The sequence below is a fragment of the Meles meles genome, chromosome 7, assembly GCF_922984935.1.
Source record: "Meles meles chromosome 7, mMelMel3.1 paternal haplotype, whole genome shotgun sequence".
Classification (NCBI taxonomy): Eukaryota; Metazoa; Chordata; class Mammalia; order Carnivora; family Mustelidae; genus Meles; species Meles meles.
Genome location: NC_060072.1, coordinates 124034916 through 124057898, shown reverse-complemented (window position 1 = coordinate 124057898; position 22983 = coordinate 124034916). Strand labels below are relative to the sequence as shown.

General features: G+C 47.1%; 1 protein-coding gene across 8 annotated transcripts in view; it reads left to right on the top strand.

The window, feature by feature from the left end:
• Nucleotides 1-22983, top strand: part of FRMD4A (FERM domain containing 4A) — a 607066-nt gene that overhangs the window by 457141 nt on the left and 126942 nt on the right. For all 8 annotated transcript variants that reach the window (XM_046013725.1, XM_046013732.1, XM_046013730.1 and 5 more), the window contains 2 exons: nucleotides 1114-1208; nucleotides 13066-13158. In XM_046013725.1, coding sequence (XP_045869681.1) covers nucleotides 1114-1208; nucleotides 13066-13158 — 188 coding nt within the window. The remainder of the gene's footprint in view (nucleotides 1-1113; nucleotides 1209-13065; nucleotides 13159-22983) is intronic.

Here is a 22983-nt window from a genome sequence, read left to right as displayed (position 1 = left end):
ATATTCACTTTTTCCCGTTTTAGCATAAGCAGAAGCATAGAACATTAAATGGTGTTAGTTTATTGAGATCAATTCCCCTCTTGATTTCTGCCTTCCAGGGAGAGGTCGCTCTGCCCTACCTTCAAACCCAGTCCTGTCATTTCCAGTTGTTTTTATTGGTAAATGGACGGCCATGGAGGCCCAGAGGCTGCTACCCTATGAGCCCAGGAGTGAGACAGCAAAGAAACTATCTGCTTTGGTTTTTTAAAATGAGCATGAACAAGTAGTTTGTACCCCTGATAAGCACTCCTAAGCACTGATAAGCGGGGAGCCTTCTTCCTCTCTCTCTCTCTCTCTTTCTCTCTGCCTGCTTGTGATCTCTGTCAAATAAATAAATAAAATCTTAAAAAAAAAAAAAAAGGCTGTTCTCCTTTGGAAAGGCAACTGGAAGGTGAATTTGTAATTCTCAAATTCCAGTCCCAAGGTTCTTTGGCTTTAATTTTAACATTCCTGGAGAAGGGTACTTTTAATGTTTGTATTCAGAATTATGGCGTGGATAGATGGGTCAAGGGCAGAGTCTCTGGAGCGAGGATTCAAATCCCAGCCCCAACACTTGCTTAATCTCTGGTTCCCAGTTCCGGCCCATACAACAGAGCAAGTAGCAGGAGCACGTCCTGGGGCGGTGAGGAGGAGCAGAGATGCTGGGGTTTGTAACGTGCTTAGAACAGGGTGTGACGTGCAGCACATACTATGCGAATATATGTCCCGTGTGTATCCATAAAAATATATTCCTATAAGGCATCTTCCTGTTGGTGCAGCATAAAATGTTCTCCTGTGTGGAGAAGAAGAGCTAGATGGTTGACAGCCCTGCCAAACAGCAGGTACCGTTTGTTCTAGAGCAAACGATCGGGGAAACAAGGCGGAAGGTCTCCGCCCATTCATGGCCCTGTGCTTGGCTCTTTTCTCGGTGGCGTCCTCGTTGTCTACTCCTATTGGTTTTACAAAAACCATTTGCGTTCATGTACCTGAGTTTTGAGATATCCCATTTTAAAAATTCTATCTACCTGAGATTGAGTGTCTCAGGAAAAGTCACCTCTACTCACTTGTCCTTTTTCCACCTTACTCTTCCTCCAGCCCAAGCTTTTGGCCAAGGAGCTGCTGGACCTCGTGGCCTCTCACTTCAATCTGAAGGAAAAGGAATACTTTGGCATAGCCTTCACAGATGAGACGTAAGTGCTACCATGGGCCCTCCAAACCTGCAGGGAGAACGAGACCCTGACATTGTGCTGTCCCAGCTGTCAACAGGGCAGTCAGTGGCGGGCCACTTGGGTCATGTGCTACGGGGTCAGTCCAAGTTCATCGTCCGAATTTCAAAGACCTTGTGATCATGCCTGGAACAGCCAAAGGATATAATTAGGGGGATGCTAATATAAAATTATTAGGTAAACTAGTTCTTACAATCAAGCAGATTCGTGTTCAGAACTGAAACGTTTATTTTTTTTTTTTAAAGTGGATTTTGTATGGGTTTGTTTCCTATTAAAGTTAAATGAAAACTTCTGGAAATTAAGTATTTCTCTCCAGTGGTAGAATAACAATAACAGGAAATGAATTTGATGATAAACTCAAATGAAAAGTATTTGTGCAGTTTCAGTGTCTCGACTGAAATAGAATATAAAAATCAAAAATTTGTATCATTCATCTGATGAAAAATACATTTGTTTTCAATGGTTTTCAATTTGGCTCTATAAAGTAGCATTTTGCAACCCAGGCAAGGAATATCTTTGCTAAAATTTCAATTTCCTTCTTAATATACTGTTATCAAAAGAGCACATTGAACACCTGCACAGATTCCTAGAGAAGATACAAAAAGGAAGTGTTTCACAATTTTTTTCCTTTGTGTATACTCACTCCCTCTCTCTCTTTCCAAATGTTTAGAATTACAGATGCGATTTCCTAGAATATTAACAGAGAAGGGTTAGGCCGGACAAGACAGTACGGGGGTTGAGGGGGGTCATGCCCCCTCCATCAAGATGGTGCCATCGAGGCAGGACAGGCTCAGACGCAGGGACAGGAGGCGCCCACATCAGGCAGTCGGAGGGGTTGTCAGATGTACCTGCCCACGGGCGTGCTTTGCCTCAGGAGTTGCAAGTTGGCAGGGTGGCCGTCTGATTTATTGTCTGAATCAGTACAGTGTGAGTAAAAGGGCAGGTAAATGAGGGCTGTCTTAGATGAACTGGAACATTTGCCCTCTGAATTAGCAACATTTCAAGTGGTGGCGTGATCAGGTTGCTGGCGTGGGGAGCAGAGCTCCATCTTCCTCAGGAAAGCCGGGAAGGGCTGGGTCGGCCTCGGGAACTGGGCAGGAAGGAAAGCAGGAGAGTTGCCCTGGTCTAGAATGATCACTGTGCCTGCAAGGAGGACCAGCGAGCATGGCTGGGAGCTGGAGGACCCTGGTGGGAAGGAGCCAGCATAGAAAGAAAACAAATGCTTTAAAATAAATATACATCACAACTACTTTCACAAATGCAGATGTGTTCTACCCTTTTCCCTGAGAATCACGGTTAAACCCCCTAAATTGCTAGTCATACATTTCACTAATTAGAGGGAAACCAGAAGTTTCAATTAATCATATCCCATTGTTCACATTGCCCGAGTATGTTTACTCTTGTAAAAGATCTGTGCACCCTGCATGAGCCCCAATTAGACTTCCCTTTGGAATAAACAAGAATCAAAGAAGAGGCATGTTGTCCCCAGCCAGTGAGGAAGAAATACGGCTGCTGAATTTGCACATGTCTGTCTGAACAGCGCAGGCCACGAGGAATCGGCTGTAAGGTAGAAAGTCACTTTCTGGGGCACCTCATGGCTCATTCGGTGAGGTGTCCGACTCAGTCTGAGCTCAGGTCTTCATCTCAGGATCATGAGTTTGAGCCCCATGTTGGGGTCCATGCTGGTGTGGAACCTACTTAAAAACAAAAACACAAGGATGCCTGGGTGTCTCAGTTGGTTAAGCATCTGCCTTTGGCTCAGGTCATGATCCCAGGGTCCTGGGATTGAGTCCCTCGTCGGGCTCCTTTCTCAGTGGGGAGCCTGCTTCTCCCTCTCCCTCTGCCTGTCACTCCCCCTGCTTGTGCATGCATGCTTCTTTTCTGAGAAATGAATAAATAAAATCTTTAAAAACAAAATAAAACCAAAAGACCCAGCCTGTGTGCTGTGGGTCTTAGTGCTCCTGGTTCTCTGGGCTGGCCAGGAAAGCATGGGGGCAAGTCACGGGGAGGATGTGAGCCATCCTCTGGCAGAATCCAGGGAGAGCATGGCCACCACCGTCCCCTTCACCCCAGTCTGGGCAGGAGGATCCATCCAGCAAGTGTCAGAGTGGCAGGCAGCTGGCGGGAGCTCAGTGGGCAAGGCCTGCAGCTGCCAGATAGGCCTGACTCATGGTGACCTGGCTAGTGTCAGGGACCCCAGGGAAAACCAGGGCCCCCAAGGGACTAGGCCAAGGAGACAGAAACAAAGGGGTGGCCATGACTCAGGGCACAATCTGTTGTGGCCTGACAACACCTGGAGCCAACAGATGTTGGCTGATGGCCTTGTGGGTCATCTGAACTTCCCTCCTTTTCCTGGTAGGAGGGAGAGAGGACAGCTGCCACCATGAACTTGTGCCTGCAGCTGAGTCCCGGCCTAGGTTGGTGGTCGTGTGTCAGTGAGCACTTGGCCTTGTGACAGGTGCCTCTGGCCCCCACTCCTAGGCACTGCTGGACTCATGTAGAATCTTTAATTTTATTTTTTTAAGATTTTGTTTGTTTATTTGAGAGAGAGAGACAAGCATGAGCAGAGGGAAGATTCAGAACGACAGGGAGAAGCAGGGAGCCCAAGGCAGGACTTGATCCCAGGACTCCTGGATCATGACCCAAGCCAAAGGCAGACACTTAACTGACTGAGCCACCCAGGCGTCCCCAGCATGGAATCTTTAAATAACCCTGTGTCCGAATTGTGCATGTGTGCTACGACGTGGAGTGTGTGTGTGTGTGTGTGTGTGTGATTATGCAGGTGCAACACCGTGCCTCCTAAAATGAAATTGAAGTTTCATCCTTCATTATAGCCCATGGTATGTACCTTGTGCATTTGCATATTTCCTAATGCAGATCAAACAAGACTAACATTTGGACAGGGGTCGTGAGCTGTAAAATACCAGGCAAGTGTAAGATCCCACCAGCAGTATTATGATTCCTTATGATAGACCAGAAGACTTCAAGGCCATTGATGGCCAGCATGGCCTTTCCTATTAACTGCTGTTGATGACATTTTGTAGGATCTGGATGGGGCTGGAGATAAGGTCTATAAAAACAAATGGAAGAAAGGAAGTTGGAAGTTTCTCTAAGTTTCTCTCACACCATCAGGTTATATTCTTTAATAAAGTGCCTAAATCCACCGGACATGACTTTGAGCCCCAGGATATTTAATATCATTGACTAACCCACGGTTTTGCGGCATTAGTACTAGCTTTGCCTTTTAACTTCACTTTTTAACTTTTTATTTTGAAATAATTAAACTCCCAAGAGTTGACAAAAAGAGCATAGAGTTTCCATACACCCTCCACCCAGCTTCCCTGATTGTTAAAGTTTATGAAGTATGTGACATTTTTCAAAACTGAGAGATTAACATGGAACTAGTCAACTCTGATATTATTGGTATGAAACTATAGACTTCGTTTACGTTATACCAGTTTTTCCACGAATGCCTCTTTTTTTTCTGTTCCAAGATCCAGTTGAATTTAACCCCCTCTTATTTTTAGTAACTAATACAAAGAGACATCAGTGGTCATCTGTAGATGGTCTGAATGCTGGCGGTCCTTGCAAACAATGACATTTTGGCAGCCTTTAAAACATTCTGAAGCAAAGTGGGAGCCCGGTATAAATTTGATCTTAAAATAATTACGCTTTGCTAGAGTTGCGGTTCTCAGCCTTGACCGCACACTGGTGTCACTAAGATATTTTATAAAATACCAGTGCCTGGGACGTACCCCCCGAATTCTGATTTATTTGGTCTGGCGGTGGCCTGAACATCAAGATCTTTCAAAGGCCCCCGACAGATTGTAACATGTAGCCGAGTTTGAAAACCCCTGTTCTAGAGAGAGAAGGGAAAGTTGGAGTAAATTTTTTCTGCCTCCTCCCTGAGATCCAAGAAGAGAAGCTGAGTTCACTCAGACTTTGAATATGTGGGGCCAGACATCACCAGTTATGTCGTGACACATGCCGGAGACTTGCATAGTTAGAAAATGTCTCCGTTCCAGGGAGAATCAGGAAACCTGATGTTTGAGGACCAGCTCAGATTCAGTGTTTCCATGCGCCATACGCTATAACTGAAATTTTCAGTCATTGGCTCCCATCATTTAAGGAAAGTTATTTGTACATTTTATTTTTGAGATATTTCCATGGACTATTTGGTTTTAACACCCAAGTTTTGTTTTGTTTTGTTTTCAGAGCCCATGGTTCTGGTTGCATAAATTAAATCAGTAAAGCCCTGTTTGTAGTTATCTGATCTATTCGCCTTCATCATTTTGTTTTCTCTGTTTGGGTTTTTTCTTTTTTCTTTTTTCTTTTCTTTTATTTATTTATTTGACAGAGAGAGAGAGAACACAAGCAGGGGGAGCAGCAGAGGGAGAGGGAGAAGCAGGATCTCTGCTGAGCAGGGATCCCAATGTGGGATTTGATCCTAGCACCCTGGGATCTTGACCTGAGCCAAAAGCAGACACTTAACCAACTGAGCCACCCTGACACCCCTGTTTGGGTTTCTTTTTAAAGGAAAATTCTTTATTGAGGTGTAATTGATACACGAAGAACCATGCATATTTCATGTGTGCAATTCGATGAATTTAGACATATGCAAACACCCTTCACAGCCTGGTGTGTATAGTTAAGTTTTAAGTTTTTAACTGTCGACAGAAGATCCCATCATCAAAAGCTCTAAATAACTTTTATCCTAGGGGTGCCTGACTGGGCTCAGTAGGTAGAGACTGTGACTCTTGACCTCAGGTTCGAGAATTCAAACCCCACATTGGGTGTAGAGCCTACTGAAAAAAGTAATGGGAGGGGCACGTGGGTGGCATAGACAGTTAAGCATCCGATTCTTGGTTTTGGCTCTGGTTGTGATCCCAGAGTCCCAAGATCAAGCTGTGTGTCAGGCTCTGCACTCAGCTTGGAATCTTCTTATGAATTTCTCTCCCTCTCCCTCCTCCCATCCTCCCTGCACTCACGCACATGGGCGCTCTCTTTCTCTCTCTCTCTCTCTCAAATAAATAAATAAATCTTTAAAATAATAGTAATAAAAATAGGGGCACCTGGGTGGCACAGTCGATTGAGCATCTTTTCTCTTGGTTTCGGCTCAGGTCATGATCTCATGGTCGTGGGCTCGAGCTCCACATCAGGCTCTGTGCTCCGTGTGGAGTCAGCTTAAGATTCCCTCTCCCTCTCCTTTTCCCCCTCCCTCTCATGCTCTCTCTCTCTCTCTAAAAGAAATAATCTTTAAAGATAGTAATAATAATAAAATTTTAAAATAACTTTTAGTCTATTTAACAGAAATAGTTAAACACACCCCAAGTTGAAGTAATGATTTTCATTGTATATTTAAATTTGAATCTCTATGAAAAATGTGAAGAATTGTGTGTCAGATGCTGTAAATGAGTCTTTTTATGTAATGAAAACCTCAAAGAAGTATTCAGAAAGCTGAGGGAGGAAGAAATGTGTTCAGCCATCATTACATATTTTAAAAGCCAGGTACAGCTAGAATGTATTTTCACATACCAATTAAGAAAATGACTAGTTCTTAACCTCTTATTTAATCACAGAACCCTTTGAAATTTGTTAACAAGTTACATTCCATCACCTCCACCAAAATTTACACACATAATAATTTATGCTCAAGTTTTAGAGGGTTCACAGATACGTGAAACCAGAATCCTGGGATAGGAGCCAATTAAGGTGTTTTTTTTTTTTTAACAACATGCCATGTTTCCATTGATCACATCATTGATTGGTACTCTTTGCAGTCTGATTCATCCAAATAACTTGGGTCCCAAATGTCTTGTTGTCCTGGGAGTGCCTCAGCGGTCCTGTGCTGGGACAGTGGGGAGAACCTTCTGGGTCCTTGCTCCCCTCGAGGAGAAGCATGACCAGCATTGGTGGAGGCATCTGAGAAGGGTTTAGGTGGTGAACATTCCCAGCCTCAAACTTATCTACAATCTGAAAATAACATAGAAAAGCAGTTTTCCCCTTGCAGAAGAAACAGCAGAAAGATACAGTGCTGAGAAAGTGGTTTTAGAAATAGTTTGGGATTTCCATTCAGGAAATGCTGTGTACCAGGAGACGGGGGAGAAAAATCAATGCCAAGACCTCCACGCCTGGGTTGTAACTGTTGCTCGTGAGAATGTGGCATTCGGCTCCCAGTGCTACCTCGGAGACAGCTGCGTAGACATCCAGACATATGGCAAACCACAGTGCCTTCCATTTAGGGACCGGAGAAGGACTCTAGAGGTCTTCCTGTGTGCAGCTGAGATAAATAAAAAAGAATGGGGTGATCTGAGGAGGCCTGAGGAATCCGTGTCTTCTGACATTGACATTCCCAGTGCCGGCAGGACAGTGGTGCTCAGATCCTGGGGTCAGTAAGCAGTGAATTCTCCCTGAATGTGGAGACTGCTCAGGGCAGGAGCTGTGTCTCTACGTGGATGGCTGCCATCACACCAGCAGTACTGATTGATGGAGTGTATTTGAAGCTGATGGATTTGTTCTGGCGCCGTGGTTTACTTAGCATCCTCTGTTAAGCCCTGGAAATGGAGAGATGACTAGCTTTGACCCCTGCAGGGCTTGCATTTTTAGTTTAGAAGGTAAATAATCAGATACAGTGTAGGAGGTGCTGCAAATGAAAATTCAGAACAGCCTAAACAGCCTCTTAAGAGAACATAGTGGAGCACAGTTCCTCCACAAATAAAAAATTAAAGCCATAAAGTCAGTGGGACCGAACAGCCGTCTGTTTTCCTTGATACTCATCTTTGTCTGTCTGTCTCCTTCTGTCTCTCTCATGCACACACTCACTCACATGCTTGAAGGCCACTGTTTGAGAGTTTCTAGCTAAATCACGACCCCTGAGCTATCCTTGATGAGCCCACGTATTTCCAGCTAAGGACATGAACGAGCTGAACATTCTTCCCTTTGAGGAGCACTCTGCTCACCCCCACGCCCCCTAGTCCAGTGACATCCATATGCATTTCATGCTCTTGCTTTGGCTTTCTTTGGAAACTCATTCCATAGGTAATAACCTACCTGCAGTAAAAACCCCTAAAAGGCACAAAGCACAGCATATTGCTCTCCCTCCGGGGTCCAAGCAGCGACCAGCTTATCAGATACCTCTACCCTCTGGTAGCTCCCCATAAACAAAGCTCTCCTTAGGGCCATCTCTATTGAAGGTGCCAACGCTGGAACCAAAAATCTATTTGTATTATATGTAGAAGCTAAAAGCAATCTGTTAAATAAATGCATCCAATTTCTGCTGCCCGGAAGCAGTTGCATATTTATTACTGGCCCAACAGTTTGACCTATCACCACCATAAAGCAAATGAGTGTTATCTCGTTCAGCTTTAAAGATAGTTATCAGTGAAGCAGTAACACAAATACTCTGAGTGTTGGCTGGGGCATTTTTTAATTTTTTTGCTTTGTTATTGGTAAACGCACTGAGGTGAAATCTCAAATGAAAAATCAATGAGAATAATGAAAACCGAGCTATCAGACATCTCTTAGTTACACTGAATAGAGAAAATGCTCCTTTGATCTGTTCATTCCCCATCCCACCCTAACTTAAAGGGAAAAAAAGTATTTGAGGAAGGGTCTTGGTGCAGGGACTGTGGGGTGTGACGCAGGGAAGGAAGCGGTGAGGAACTCTTGGTGCCATTAGCTGTCACAAATGTGACTTGGAGCCACAGACAAGGAATGGACAATATTTTAACAAGCCGAGAGTACTGGAGTTTCCAGGGTACTGGACTTTCCAGTTGACATTTCAATCCATCTCTTAGCTTTTGCCCAAATATCAGGCAGTTATCATAAAAGACCTTGGATGAGTCACTTGTCCCTTTGGTCTTCACCGCAGCGTGCAGTGAAGAGATTTTTGCAGGCACGCAAAATGGAGGGGGCCGCTTCCTTCTGCCCGAGAGCCTCAGGACTCTGGGGTCCACCCGTCAGTGGCTGTCAGAACCCTGTGTGTGGGTGTGCACTCGCCCGCATCCCTCAGCTGGGGGTTCAGGAGTCAAGCAGAGGAAGTGGAGAAAGGAAATTCATTCTTCCTCGGAGGCTAGCTGTTCAGTGTGGGGTGATTCTGGCCTCTGGCTTCCTGATCGTGTTCTTAGTGTCTGACTATTTCAGTGCTTGGTAAATGCTAAACTCATAATATGGCACCAATAAAGGAATTTCCAATTAAATAAATATATTATAAAACTGTCATTCTTTAAAAAATGTTTTTATTTTTATTTATTTATTTCTATTTATTCATTTTAAAGATTGATTGATTGATTTGCTGGGGGGTGGAGGGAGAGGGAGAAACTCAAGCAGACTCCATGCTGAGCACAGAGCCCAGCATAGGGCTCAATCTCATGACCCTGAGATTACGACCTAAGCTGAAACCAAGAGTAGACAGTTAAATTATTGTACCACCCAGGTGCCTATCTTTAAAAAAATTTTAACGGGAATGAAAATCTGTAGAGAAGTAATCTATTCCTCTTGTTGTCTTCTGCTCACATGGATGAAGTAGGGCAGAGCACCCTGAACAGAGTGGCATCCAAGGGACACTTATGTCTGTGTCCTTTCATACGTAATGTCCCCACCTAGAGGTTCTTCACCAAGTGAATCATGGCCCACCCTCACCCCCCTGCTCCCAGCCCCTGCCAAGGCCAGGTTGAATCCCAAGCAATTGGTGTGGTCAGTAATGTTGGGCCATTGGACTGCACTGTGGATTTCTCTTGTGATAATCATAAAAAGGTTCTTCCTGACAGACCCTTTATCACAAATTATTGTCAGGCAAGAGATTAAAATTTAGATTAAAATTTAAATCTGCTTAGTCATTGGATGAATTGCTGTTCAGAGTTTTCTCAAGATTTTCTGAGCCCAAAGAAAAGGCTCTGGGAGATTTTGGACATTTTCAGAGGTAGGAAGAGTGTGACTGTAACTTATTATCCATTATTTAGGGCTACCATTTGTGTTAATACCTTCCACTTGATCAAACATACACATTTTACCTTATGTATCAGGTCTCTGTTTTTCAGATGTAAAGGGTCTACTGGGGAGACAGAAAGCATACTCAGAGGAGCTTCCACAAATGGTGGGGAGGTAGTATGGAAGCAGGTGTGCCTGGGGTGGGTGCCGTGAGAGTCCAGAGAGGAACCCAGCCCAGGTCGGTTTGTGGTGTGGAAAGGTAGGTCAAGGAGTGCTTTCTAGAAGAAACACAGGAGAGCCAGGTCTTGAAGGATGGATCAGGCTACACTCAGTGAAGAAGGAAGGGAAGGGCATTCTAGGCAGAGAGATGAGCTCAGGCACAGAGGTCTGAAGCAGTATGACCCTGTGGGGCAGTCTCAGCATTTCCAGTACAACAGAGACCAAGTTGGCACCGAGGTCTTCTGCTTCCAGATCCCATCTTCTAGTTGGACGGGAATTTATCCCACCTTTCTGGAAAAGAGTGAACTAGTCATTTTATTTAGAAACCCTTTTTTCCCCATTATTTTTTATCCTTACTATATTCAGAGAAGAATAACCAAACAGGAAAGGTAAAGTTAATAGAAAAAAAAAATGTTTCTCTAGATGGAGATCCTTAGGAGGAGGAAAAAGAGAAGTTCCTCAGGTGGACGTGCTTCAGAAGCAGATTCAAATGCCATCTCTAGAGCCACAGCTGTGGGCTTCACTGAAAGAGATTTTGTGTAAAAGGTGCAGCTTGAATGAGCCCCCAAGTAGAGATGGAAACCTCTAGCATGTTTTCTGTCTTGCATTTGTTGGAGGCAGGCATGTGCTTGGAGGAGCAGACATTCTAATGCAGCGAGTCAGACAACTTTTGTCTCCCATTGTCCACAGAGCTAGTGCCAGCTTTTCACACGTTGCATATATGTTATGAACATGTTACCCAACATCAGGCACCTGAGGAGGCTTCATGGATCAGTTGTGTCTGTTCAACATGAGCTTCCTTCCAACATGAGTAAAGGTGATTATAGGACTTCGTTCTCCAGGCTCCTGGACCGAAACTGGGTCAGAAGAGAAGAAAAGATAGACTTCTCTCCTCATATCTATCCCATGGCTCTCCCTCACTCTGCAAAGACCACTCTCCTCATTCGTGGCCTCCCAGGCCCTAGCAGCTGGTCCCTGCCCTCTACAACCTCATCCCTTTCTACTAACACAACACCAACATGCCAGACTTCTCCCTACCTCAGGGCCTTTGCACATGCTGGCTACACTGCTTGGAACATAGTCCCCCTTCTCTTTGCTAAGTTAACTCTTACTATTCTTCAAATCTCAAACACCAGGCAGTACTTCTCAGACCCCAGCTCAGGTCCTTACGTGTTCTCATTTCTCATGGTCCTTGTACCATAGGTGTGAGGTCCTAATACCATTCTGATTAGTAATCCTGCCATTAATTGCAGGAATAGTGGCTGAGTGTCTGTCTCCCTACAAGACCATAAACTCAAGGGGAATCAGGATGGTGTCTGTTTTGTACACTGCTGTATCTCCAGACCCTTTCTCCGAGAAAGTGATTAATTAATATTTACAAAAGGAAAGAAGAGAGGGAAGGAAGAAACACACAAGCCACTCCATTGTATCAAAGGTTTCTGTGGTTCACTGTTTAAAATAGCTTTGATGAGGTATAATTAACATACAATAAACACTCGTTAAAGAGTACAATTTGATGAGTTTTGACATGTGTCTACACCCATGAAACCATCACTACCATCAAGATAATGAACATATCCAACACTCCCGGAAGTTTCCTCTTGCACCGATGAAAGCCCTCCCTCACACCCACTCCCCCCAGGGCAACCACCAATGAGCCTTGTCAGTATAGATGAGTTTGCACCTTCTGCAGTTTATTTTTTTTTTTTAAGATTTTATTTATTTATTTGACAGAGAGAGAGAGATCACAAGTAGGCATAGAGGCAGGCAGAGAGAGACAGGGAGAAGCAGGCTTCCTGCTGAGCAGAGAGCCCCATGTGGGGCTCGATCCCAGGACCCTGAGATCATGACCTGAGCCGAAGGCAGAGGCTTAACCCACTGAGCCACCCAGGTGCCCCACCTTTTGCAGTTTCTATAGATGAAATCCTACAGTCTTTACTCTTTGTCTGGCATCTTTCACTCAGTAATTACTCTGAGATTCATGCACGTGGGTGTACGTGTCAATAGCTTACTGGCTTTATTGGGTCATAGTATTCTGCTCTATAACTACATCGTGCTCATTCCCCTGTTGATAAACACTTGGCTTTTTCCAAGTTTTGAGCTGTTAAAGTAAAGTGTCTCTGCACATCTGTGTGTAAAAAAGTCTTGGCACAGACATAGCTTTCATTCCTCTCAGGTAAATATCTAGGCGTAGAATGTCTGGGTCCATGACGCATGTAAGTTTAAATTTTTAAGAAACTGTCTGTGATTCATTTTTCACCCGTCTGCTTCCAGCAAGATGTTGTGAAGATTGCTAACATTTCTAAAGTGGGTTTTGAGTCCTTCGGGTAAAAAGGCATCCAGGAAGGTGGTGATAAGGGAATTCAGGACGAGAGAGAATGATCCCATTTTAAGTTGAGCACAATCTAGGAAATGGATAGCAGGTCGTGAACCCCACACTTCCTGATTGTCGTTCGCCTCCTTCATGTCACACGGTATCTGCTACTGATTCAGTGTCCTTCCCCCCACCCCAACCCCCGCCCTGATAATGCCTTGAGGTTCTTCAAATACTGAGAACTTAGGAGTGAGGTGGAGGGCCACATTGAACTGTGATCCAGCATGTTCTGCCGCACACAAGCCTTCATCACAGATGCAAACTCCGGAGTCCTAACCCATCTGTCTCTCTTCTCCTCAGGGGACACTTAAACTGGCTTCAGCTAGATCGAAGAGTATTGGAACATGACTTCCCCAAAAAGTCCGGACCGGTGGTTTTATACTTCTGTGTCAGGTATGTATACCTCGTGTCCATCCTGCTGCTGCTGCTTCTTTTCTTTGTCAAGAAACATCTGGGAGGGCAGCATGATTAAAGGAGAGGGAAATCAAGTTCGTTGCCATCCACTGCCAGTGACCGAGGTCATGGTGGAGCTGCATTCCTAGTAGACGAAAGCCTAGGGTGTGAGTGTCCAAGGTGTGTCAGTGTAATTGCACAGACATACGTGTTTGTGCTCTTGCACAGGAAGCTTGGGTGGAATTAAGAGCCCCCCTTTTTTTTGCTTTTTTGGGGGGCATATTTCTCAAACTAAACTCGGTCTCTTATAGTAACACAAACCCTGAGGTTGTTATTATCAGGGCTGGTGGTCATTTGGAGCTACATCACAAGTGTCTGTGTCTTCTTTCCTTTTTTGTTTTTTTAAGATTTTATTTATTTGAAAGAAAGAGAGCAAGAGCACACATGAGGGGAGGGGCAGAGAGAGAGGGAAAAGCAGACTCCCCACTGAGCAGGGAGCCCGACACAGGCCTCGATCCCAGAATCACAGGATCATGACCTGAGCTTAAGGCAAGTGCTCAACCGACTGAGCCACCCAGGCAACCCTGTGTCTTCTTTCCTTTTATCACAGGTGGCACTTGGCCTCCTGAAATTTGCCTATTTTATCTTACCCCAAATAGGAATAGTTGCAATACAGCAACAAACCATAGATCATGGCATTGCCCAGTAAGGGAAGAGATGGCGTAATAAAATACCAGAAACGATGTGCATTTTCTGGTCACTAATCTATTATAAGGAGTTTTATTTTGTGACTGCAGAGAATACAATTTGCTTCTCACGGTTAACATTTGCAAACATGAAGTCAGCCAGACTTACACTTTCATTTGCAGAAAGTTTTGGCAAGGCAGAGAGGGGGATCATGTTTTGGGTTCACGGGAAAAGCCAGGATCTGTGCGTCCCGATCCAACAGCTCCTGGAGCCCTTGGTTCTTGGAGCCACCAGTCTGTGTCTGTGCAGAACCATCACTGTGCACAACTGCAGGGGCATTTAGGCTCGAATGCCTCCGTCTTCCAGTGGACACCAACGCTCATACCCAATACACACACCCTGTCCTTTTAAAATATGTTAACAAGTTCAGTGGGGCACCTGGGTGGCTCAGTCAATTACGTGTCTGCCTTCGTCTCAGTCATGATGCCGGGGTCCTGGCATTGAGTTCTGCATTGGGCTCCCTGCTCAGCAGGAAGCCTGCTTCTTCCTCTCCTCCTGTCCCCCAACCCTACTCATGCCCTCTCTCTCACAAATAAATAAATAAAATCTTTACAAAATATTTGTTAACAAGCTGAAGAGCAGGACAAAGAATTCATAGTTCAGTTTTTCTGAGAGAACATGGTCAGGAATGCAATTTTAATCGTAGCCATCCTGATACCATGGAAAGCATCAGAGAGTCTATCGAAGAATTAAAGGGTCCATTTCCCAGGCTGGAGTCTGTATCTTCATCCCTGCTGGTGGAGCAGATCTGAACTTTGCGTTTAATGCCCTTTTTATTTGTTTCAGAGCGGCAAACCTATCAGAGCTAATCTTAGCCATTTCCATTACTGATGGGCATGATCTTGATGTCACAGTCTCTGTAATGGTGGCTCAATTTTCTCAGATAAATGGGAAAGTAACTGTGTAAAGGAGAGTTCACAATTCCACCAGGGAGGTGTGGCAGCATCCAGCAAGGCTCAGTTAAACTTAAGCGTTTCATTAACCTGTAATCAAAGGGGGCTGAGTCCACTTGCCTACATCAGGAGCTCCGCTCCTTCCTGCTGCTTTTCACCAACATTAATCAAGAAGAGAAAATTCTGGGCTGGTTGTATATTAGCTGCTTTTTGCAAGGGCCTGTTATGAGCTGAGTTACTGGTGGGTTTCGGGAACCGAGCCTTGGAAGAAAGCTTGGGGCGCCCTGAGATTGTCACTGAGGATTTGCCGGCCATTCCAAGTCACTCCTGACTTCTCTCTGACGCCAGATACACAGAGGAGAGCTGCAGAAGTAGATCCCATGCTCATGACATGGAGAACCAGGAATGAATGCTTCTGCCATCCGCCACTCATTTTCCTAGGTGGCTGCAGCCAGCACTTGGGAGGACACGCCCAGGGAAAAACTCTCCCGGGCCACATTTGGGGACAGACCCCAGCAGAATATTACCACCAGGCGGAGTTCCTTCTGTAGCTCATCACAAAAGCCGCTCTTTCTGCAGAGCCTCGGGTTTCTATGTCTCGTCTTGGCCCACCTGAGTGCCTCTACCTCTGCAGCTCCAAAGCCAGTCTCAGGATCTTGACCTCCCCCGGCCTTCCGTGGTCCCTCAAATCTGTGACGTCCTTATCCATTCAGTCCCGTAGGCTTCAACCTTGAAGTCTTTCCTCTTCCTCAGATTCTTAGGTGCATGAATTCTCTGCGGCTACTTCACCTTCTGCCCTCTCTGCCTGTCTCCCCATCATCTGTCACTTGAACTGTTGCCGCCAACTCCTAGGGTGGTGTCCCCTTGGCACCCATCACAGAGGAGCCTGGCTCCCAGACCCCACTCTCCCGAGTCCCCACTTTGCAGCCAACTGTGCAACACAGAAGCAAAACACCAAGTGTCTGTTTTCTCCAAGAGAGGAGGCTGATGCTGGCATGTAGGCAAATTATGAGTTTTTTACCTTGGTGCCTGGGCAAAATTCCCAACTTATACCTGGGTACCTTTCCAGGGATGCCCGCAGGCTATTTTCTCCAAAGGAATGGCTGGACGAATTATCTTTATAAAGGACTCAGACCTTGGACGATCCCAATGTCCATAGAGGAGCCCGAGGAGCCCCCGTCAGTCTGGGCCATTCCCCCATGTGCACGCTGACCTTTCTCTTTTCTCAACGAGAGCGTGGTGGCCGGAGCAGCCCCGGCACAGCCAGCAGCCCACGTGCCTGCCTACAAGCAGTTTCTCTAGCCGCTCCTAGCCTCTCTCCTTTTGTTTAAACATCTAGAGATTCCATCTCTGTAACACATGCACCGTTATACAGTTAGCCTTCGTGGAAACGGAAAATAAAAGCACCCAATAAAAGACCGTGGAAAAGGCTGACTGCCTCAAGCTAAGAGTTGGGAATTCATCCAGTGGAAATATTAACCCCGTGCCTCTGGGGAGCTAAATTTGGGCTGCCATCCCAGCATGGCTTACTATTTGGCAGTTGTATATTCTCTTGCTGTAATGCATATTCGAAACATCTGTGAGAGTGGGGGCAGAATTATCCCCTCCATTCAACCGATGATGAAAAACAAGACCCCAATATATTAAATAAGGTGAATTTGAATTGAGGGAATTCTGCTTTCTCCTCTGAGCAGGTCCTCGAAGGGCCTGAGGCCAGTGTCCTGCTGCGCGGTGTTCTCAGCATGGCGGGACAGAGGACTGAGAACCTGTTCTCACTGACCCATGATTTAGCCTAAAGAGGACCTTCCCCCTTCCTTCTCCTGAGTCAGATCACGGATCACCGGGAGTGATCACAGAGCCTTCAGAGTCTTAATAATTACCTAAAAAGGAAAAAGGTCTGAGGGAAGGGAACTATCCATTATTAAACACCCGTCCATTATTCAGGATGATTGTAAATCTTCACAGCCCTCGAATCACATGTTATTACTCCTAGGTAAAGAGAGGAGATGAGGGACGTGTGGGTTACTCTGCCAGTTAATCATCTGACTCCGGTTAAGGTCATGATCCCAGGGTCCTGGGATTGAGTCCTGTATCGGGCTCCCTGCTCAGTCTGGACCCTGCCTTTCCCTCTCCCTCTGCCCCTGCATGTTTTTTCTCTCTCTCTTTTTCTCTGTCAAATAAATAAATAAAATCTAAAAGAAAAAAAAATAAAGAAGGGAGGGAGATGAGGGCCCAACATGCTGATTCTCCTCCCAATACCGCTGGTAAGTTACCAGCTCTGTTCAGTTAGATCTGACTCCAAACTTCAGACCTCCCCCTTACACCACACTGCCTCTCTCTCTGCAAGTGAAAAGCGACCCCATGATTGCTTCTCAGAGACTCTGGCGGGGCCACAGGCCAAGTCAGGATCTTTGTGTCCCTCTTGCATTGCATACTTGGCTGCGGCTGCAGAACAGGGGTCCCTCTGCAGGGATGGTGTCAGGCACGGCTGCACCCCCACTGGGTGAGAGGGTGCGGAGAGCAGCCCTCCCAGGCCTGACATTCCAGATCTAGCCCTACTGAACTCCCAGTGGCCTTGGTGGAGTGCACCCCATTAGCAGGGGGCCAGCCCCCAATCGCAAAGCTTGGTGGCAGGTTGGAACCTCCATAGCTGTGGAGGAAGGGGCCTCGCAGATGGTAAAGTTGCAGCTTTCAGGAGCCGAGGTGTGTGCTATTAGCCCCTCTTGAGAATCTCTTGCCCTTAGCTGACCAGGGTGCACACCAGTGGGGAGGCATTCTGCCCTGCACTTTGCTCTTTCCTCTCCTATAAAGAAGACTCCATGGTCCCATTGGCCAGGCACTGACTATGTTGTGGGCATTGGTTTAGGAGCTAAGGGTAGAGCAGGGGGCAAAGCACACGAACCCTTACCTTTGTGCGCTTGTGCATCCATTTCCCTGAATTCTGGGGCCCTCTCAGCCCTGCCTGTCCTTATCGCTGCCGATTCAGTCTAAAGCCTATTACGTACCACTGCAATCACCCCTTCCCCAGGACTGCCCCTCCCTTGGCTGCTGGCCCCATGTGTCCATGGCTCTCGTGCATGCACACGCACATGCGCACACACACGTGTGGGGTGGGATCAGTCCAGTCACATATATTTTTATTTCTGTCCCTGAGCTGTGGACTATGGCCGGGCCGGGGATGAAGGCCCACACAGTTCATTGGTGTTTCTAGCCACTTCTGTCCGTTGCACCTGCTCGGGGTCCCCTGCCTTGCCCACGGTAGTTTTTGCTCCTGCCACAGACTCCAAACCAGAAGCTCACTCCTTGCTCCAAGGTGATACTGCTTATGATTTTGTCGAGAAAAGGAAAGCTGGTCCAAGGGAGCTGCGGCTTCCTGCTCCCTTACATCACCGTATCCACCCATCCTGTGGCCTCCTTAGTCACACGCTGCACGCGTGCCCACACGCTCACACACGCACACCCCTCGGAGGGAGACCGACCCTAGCCCAGTGTCTGAGGCCAGCCAGGTCCACGCGCACTCCAGTGGGTCCAGCACCTCCGAGAGCTCCCTGCCTCCAGTCTCCCGTCTTTCTCTGTTTTCTGCTGCTCCTTCTCCACGGATTCTTCCCCTCATGACCATGACTCTTCTACCCTGACAAAAGTGAATGCCCTCCCGGACTTGCACCCTCCTTCAGCTACCGCTATGCCCCCACCCATGTCCACACCAAAGGTCTGCCCTCGTCTCCTTTCTCCTCATCCCGCTGGCTCCTCAGCTCGTGGCTGTCCTCCCATCACCCCATCACCGCCATGGTCACTGGCGGTCTCTAGGCCCCAAATTCCATGCGCGCTTCTCTGCCCTCCTCTGCCTGACTCCATAGCGTCTTCATCTCTCTGCCCCCAAACTTCCTCCTCTTCCTGTGGCACCTCCTTATCTCTGTGATTGGCACAGCCACACACCCAGCCTGTAACTTGGGAGTCAACCTTGACTCCCCTGCTCTCTCTCCCCTGCCTTCTTGCCTTCCTTCATTCACTAATTCCTGTCTTTTGTGTCTTAAATGGGTCCTATGCCCACCTTTGACTATCCCTGAACCACTTTCCTGGTTATGGCTCCTTCTGGCCCTCTCTAGGTTTTTCACTGAGTAGCTTTCCAGAATTCTCGTTTGCTCCCCTCCTCAAAATGTTCCTGGCCTCCCATCATTACACTGCAGTTCTCCTTAGCAAGTCTGGAATGATCTGACTGCCGCACCTGCTGGCCTCCCTTCCTGCAGCTCCGTGATCAGCCCGGTGAGCAGTGTGTGAGCAAGGTCACATCCCTCTGCTGACCACTGTCTGCGACTAGGAGACAAACTCCCCAGATCTGAGAACAGTGACCCTCTGATCGTATTCACCAGGCAAGCTCAAGAAACAGGTCAAGAAAAATTATAAGAACAATTTCCCTGCACGCCCAAGGAAATCTCTGTGTATTTCTGTAGGACCACGTTTGTGCTCAGGATGATCCCCTCCATGTCTGGGCTGTTGCTTCGGTTGTATCGTCTTCAGCCAAGTGTCCCTGCAACGCTGATCATCTCCACTGTTTGTAGCAAAATAAATAAAGAGATTAGATTTGTCTCCTCAAACTGATGTTCACCAACAGTAAACGGAAGCGAGCACTAGGACAGAGAGAGAGAGAGAGTGAGAGGCAATCCCAGGAAGGTTTAATCTGGGAGTGGGGATTTTACAGCCAAGTTTATGACCTGACTGTTGGTGTCTTTCCTGGCTGGTTGAGACACGGTTGTTCTTTCCTGTCACCATAGTAACAACGAAGGCAGGAATCCTAAAATGAGGTGCCTGCTAACCAGAACTTGCTAGATCTCAACTGGGTGCCCCAGTGAGGATTTTTTTCGAGCTGGTGAAATTCTAAAGATCAGAGATATTCAGCCCCAGAAACTCACAGCAGTACCGAATATCCTTTTCATTCCCATTGCTCCTTTTTGCTACTAAAATCAGCATTCCGAATGTGACCCTTGTGTTCCTGACAAAATGAAATCAGCGGCCCATTTAATTAACACTTGCTGTAAAGATTCGGTGATTCCCCAGTGCTGGGGGTGGATGTGAGAGGGAAGAGGAGGAGCGGGCCGTCCAGCGGGGCCCAGCTGACCGACATCCAGTGCCGGACACCCGCTCAAGCTGCTGCTGTCCGAGGCATCTGTGGGTTAAAGGGGAGGAGACTCCCCAAGGCTGCAGAGCCTCTTGATTATTTTATGGGCCCAAACACGTAGGAGCACAGCACATGTTTATTCCACCTTCGGTGTGTCAGATACAGGAGCTCGGGCTGGAATGATCTGGGCCAGGTGAGGTGTGACATTGCTGATGCTATTCAGGGAACAGACTTGCCCAGGTTTGCCCTGGGCCTAGAACAAAAGTCGGCCCTTTGACTCGGCAGTGGGGGGCGGGGGGGTGGGGGGGAGCCGCCCGATTCAGTCCCACTAAATGTGCCAAAGAACACGTTTTAAAGTAAGTTTTATTATTACTCGGGAACAGGTACTCCCAACCCATCAGGGGGTGGTGGCCATTCAAAAGACAGCTTGCTACTCACCGCCTGCTGTGGCGTGCTGCCTGGGGCACTAAGGGTTGGTCAGGAGGCAGAGGGAGTGGGGGGAAATGTGGGGAAGAGCCTTTGTTCTGTGGTTTCTACAGGAAGGAATGGGTGAGGCAGGGTAATCAGGTTTAGGCTTGGCTTCTTTGAATAATTTCAGCAGGCTTTGGGGCATAGGGGCTGTACAGAGTTATCTGGCCCTGGCCCAGGCCCTGGGGTGATGAGGGCAGGAGGGTCCTGGCCTGGAGTGTGAGGGCCCTGCAAAGGAGCAGGAAGGGTGTGTGAGCTCTCCAGTGGCTGGTCTGCATAGGAAAGGCAAGCTCAGGCCTCTAAAGGAACTGGTCAGCCCTGGGAGGGGCAGTCCCTTCAGAGCCACCAAGGCCCCAAATGTCATAACACCCGAACCCCAAGGTTAATACAGAGCCAGACTTGGAGCTATCCGTGCAGACCCTGTGAATCTACACGAAAGCATTCAGTTCCTTGGCTTTACCCAGAGACCTGGAATTTTCTTTGCTGAACCAGGTCTATGAGGAAGCGCTGCCCTATCCCCCCCCAACCCAACCCTCGCACTGGTGGTTAAGGAAATGCAACATCGCCACCTACTGGCAAAAACGAGGAGCTCTCATGAAAATCAAAAAGGACAGAACCGGTTTAAAAAAAAAAAAATCCAGAATTTGTAACCGAACCATCAGTGTTTCCCACTTCTCCAGAAGTTTCTTCTCCCTGATGCTCCCATAGTTTGCCCTAAGCCTCAGTGTGTGGATTGAGATGTCTGAGGTCTGTTTTCCTCTGGGCATTTTGACTCACAAGTTCCCTAGCGCAGATGGAAAGTTCAGGATGAGTTAAATATCCAGGGTTACAGAATAATAATCTGACAGGCCTGGAGCTCACACTGTTTTCCAGGCTGCTTCTCTGTGATAAAGGTTAACGGGAACCTGCTTCTCAGTTTCTGTCAAGAGGAGATGGTTTATTTTTCCTCTTCTCAGATTAGGTTATTTTCTCTGCGTTCTTGCCTCGTGTCCAGCCAGACCCCGTGGAACTCGGGGGACATGAACGCTGTCGCAGAGAACAGAACCTGCTCTGTCCTTTCCAACTTCAGTTCTGGCGAGGGTGGGGGGGGGTGTTATGTTTCCTCTTACTATTGAGGAGAAAATGGATGGCAGGAGTAGCAAATGTCTTCACTCCTTAATTCTCAAGAATCGAAACAAATGCAGAAAAGACACAAGGCATTGCATTGAAAATTACATGATTTCAGAATCAACAGGTTTAGACTCAGAGTGATTATTGTAGAACTGAGGTCACTCACGGTCAAACTCCAGAAACTTCTGCTGTTGTCCTGGCTTTAAAATTCGAGGGGATCAGCGCCCGCTTGTGCAACTTTCCATGTTGACAGTGAGGGAAGAGCAGGGGGACAGGGCCCGGATAAAGAAGACGAGCCCCTGACCGGGAATTTCAGGACATCCGGGGATCGCTGAGCTCCTCCCCCTCCTGCAGAAGCTGACAAGCAGAGTCTTTCCCTCCCAGACACTTGCTAAGCCCATGTGTGTGCCAGGTGCTGTATTAGTGGTGGAGATACAAAAATGAATGGGATTTGGCCTCACCGAAGCCTAGAAAGAAGATGCCCCAGGGAACGGGAAAGTGCAGGACCCTGGGGCAGCACAGCAAGCAGAGGAGGAGCCCAGGATAGGCCCTCTTCCCTGGGGCCTGCAAGTCAGCCTCCCTCACTCCCTGCTCTCCCTTCCCTCCCGTCCCCTTCCTCCTCCTTTTCCTTCCTTCCTTCCATCCTTCGATTTTGCTATTCTGACTACTCCCAGTTAAAAATCCTTCACAACAAACGTGGATTAATTATTAAATCCAATTTAACTTACTTTGCTTTAAGACTTAGAGCTTGCTACTGCATTTCTCTTGAGATTTTTATTTATTTATTTATTTATTGGGAGAGAGAATGGGAGCGCGAGAGCGAGCATTAGGTGGGGAGGGTCAGAGGGAGAAGCCAACTCCCCGCTCAGCAGGGAGACTGATGTATGTGGGACTCGATCCTGGGACTCAGGATCAGGACCTGAGCCCAAGGCAGTCTCTCAACCAACTAAGCCCCCCAAGCGTCCTGCTACTGCATTTCAAGTCTCCACTAGTAGAGACAAGGAAGTTGTACCACTTTGCGGTTCCTTTGGGACCACAGTGCTATAAGGGGGACAACTGTAGACCCTTTACGGGACCTCCATAACCTAAAACACCTGCTCCAAAAAGCAGGAGGGCAGTGCTTGCTTTTTTTTTTTTTTTCCTTGCAGGGAGAGACCAGGTGGCAGGGGCCACTAAGGATCCTACTTATTCCTAAGTTTTGCAAGAATGAGGGCCATACTGTAATTCCCAAACATTCTGTAGACTCTCACATGGTGGTAATTTTATTAATGCCTGTTGATTGAAAATATCTGCTGGTATCTGAAGTTACTGTGGATTCACTCGCAAATTTAAATGAATCTGTGTGATACTCATCACAGCAGCCTCTGCGTGCACGCACACACACACACACACACACACACACACACACACACACAGGAAAAATGACCGAAAATATTATTTGTCTGCAGATAAGAAGTTGCAAACTGGTGGACTGTGGGCTTGTCCTTGCCT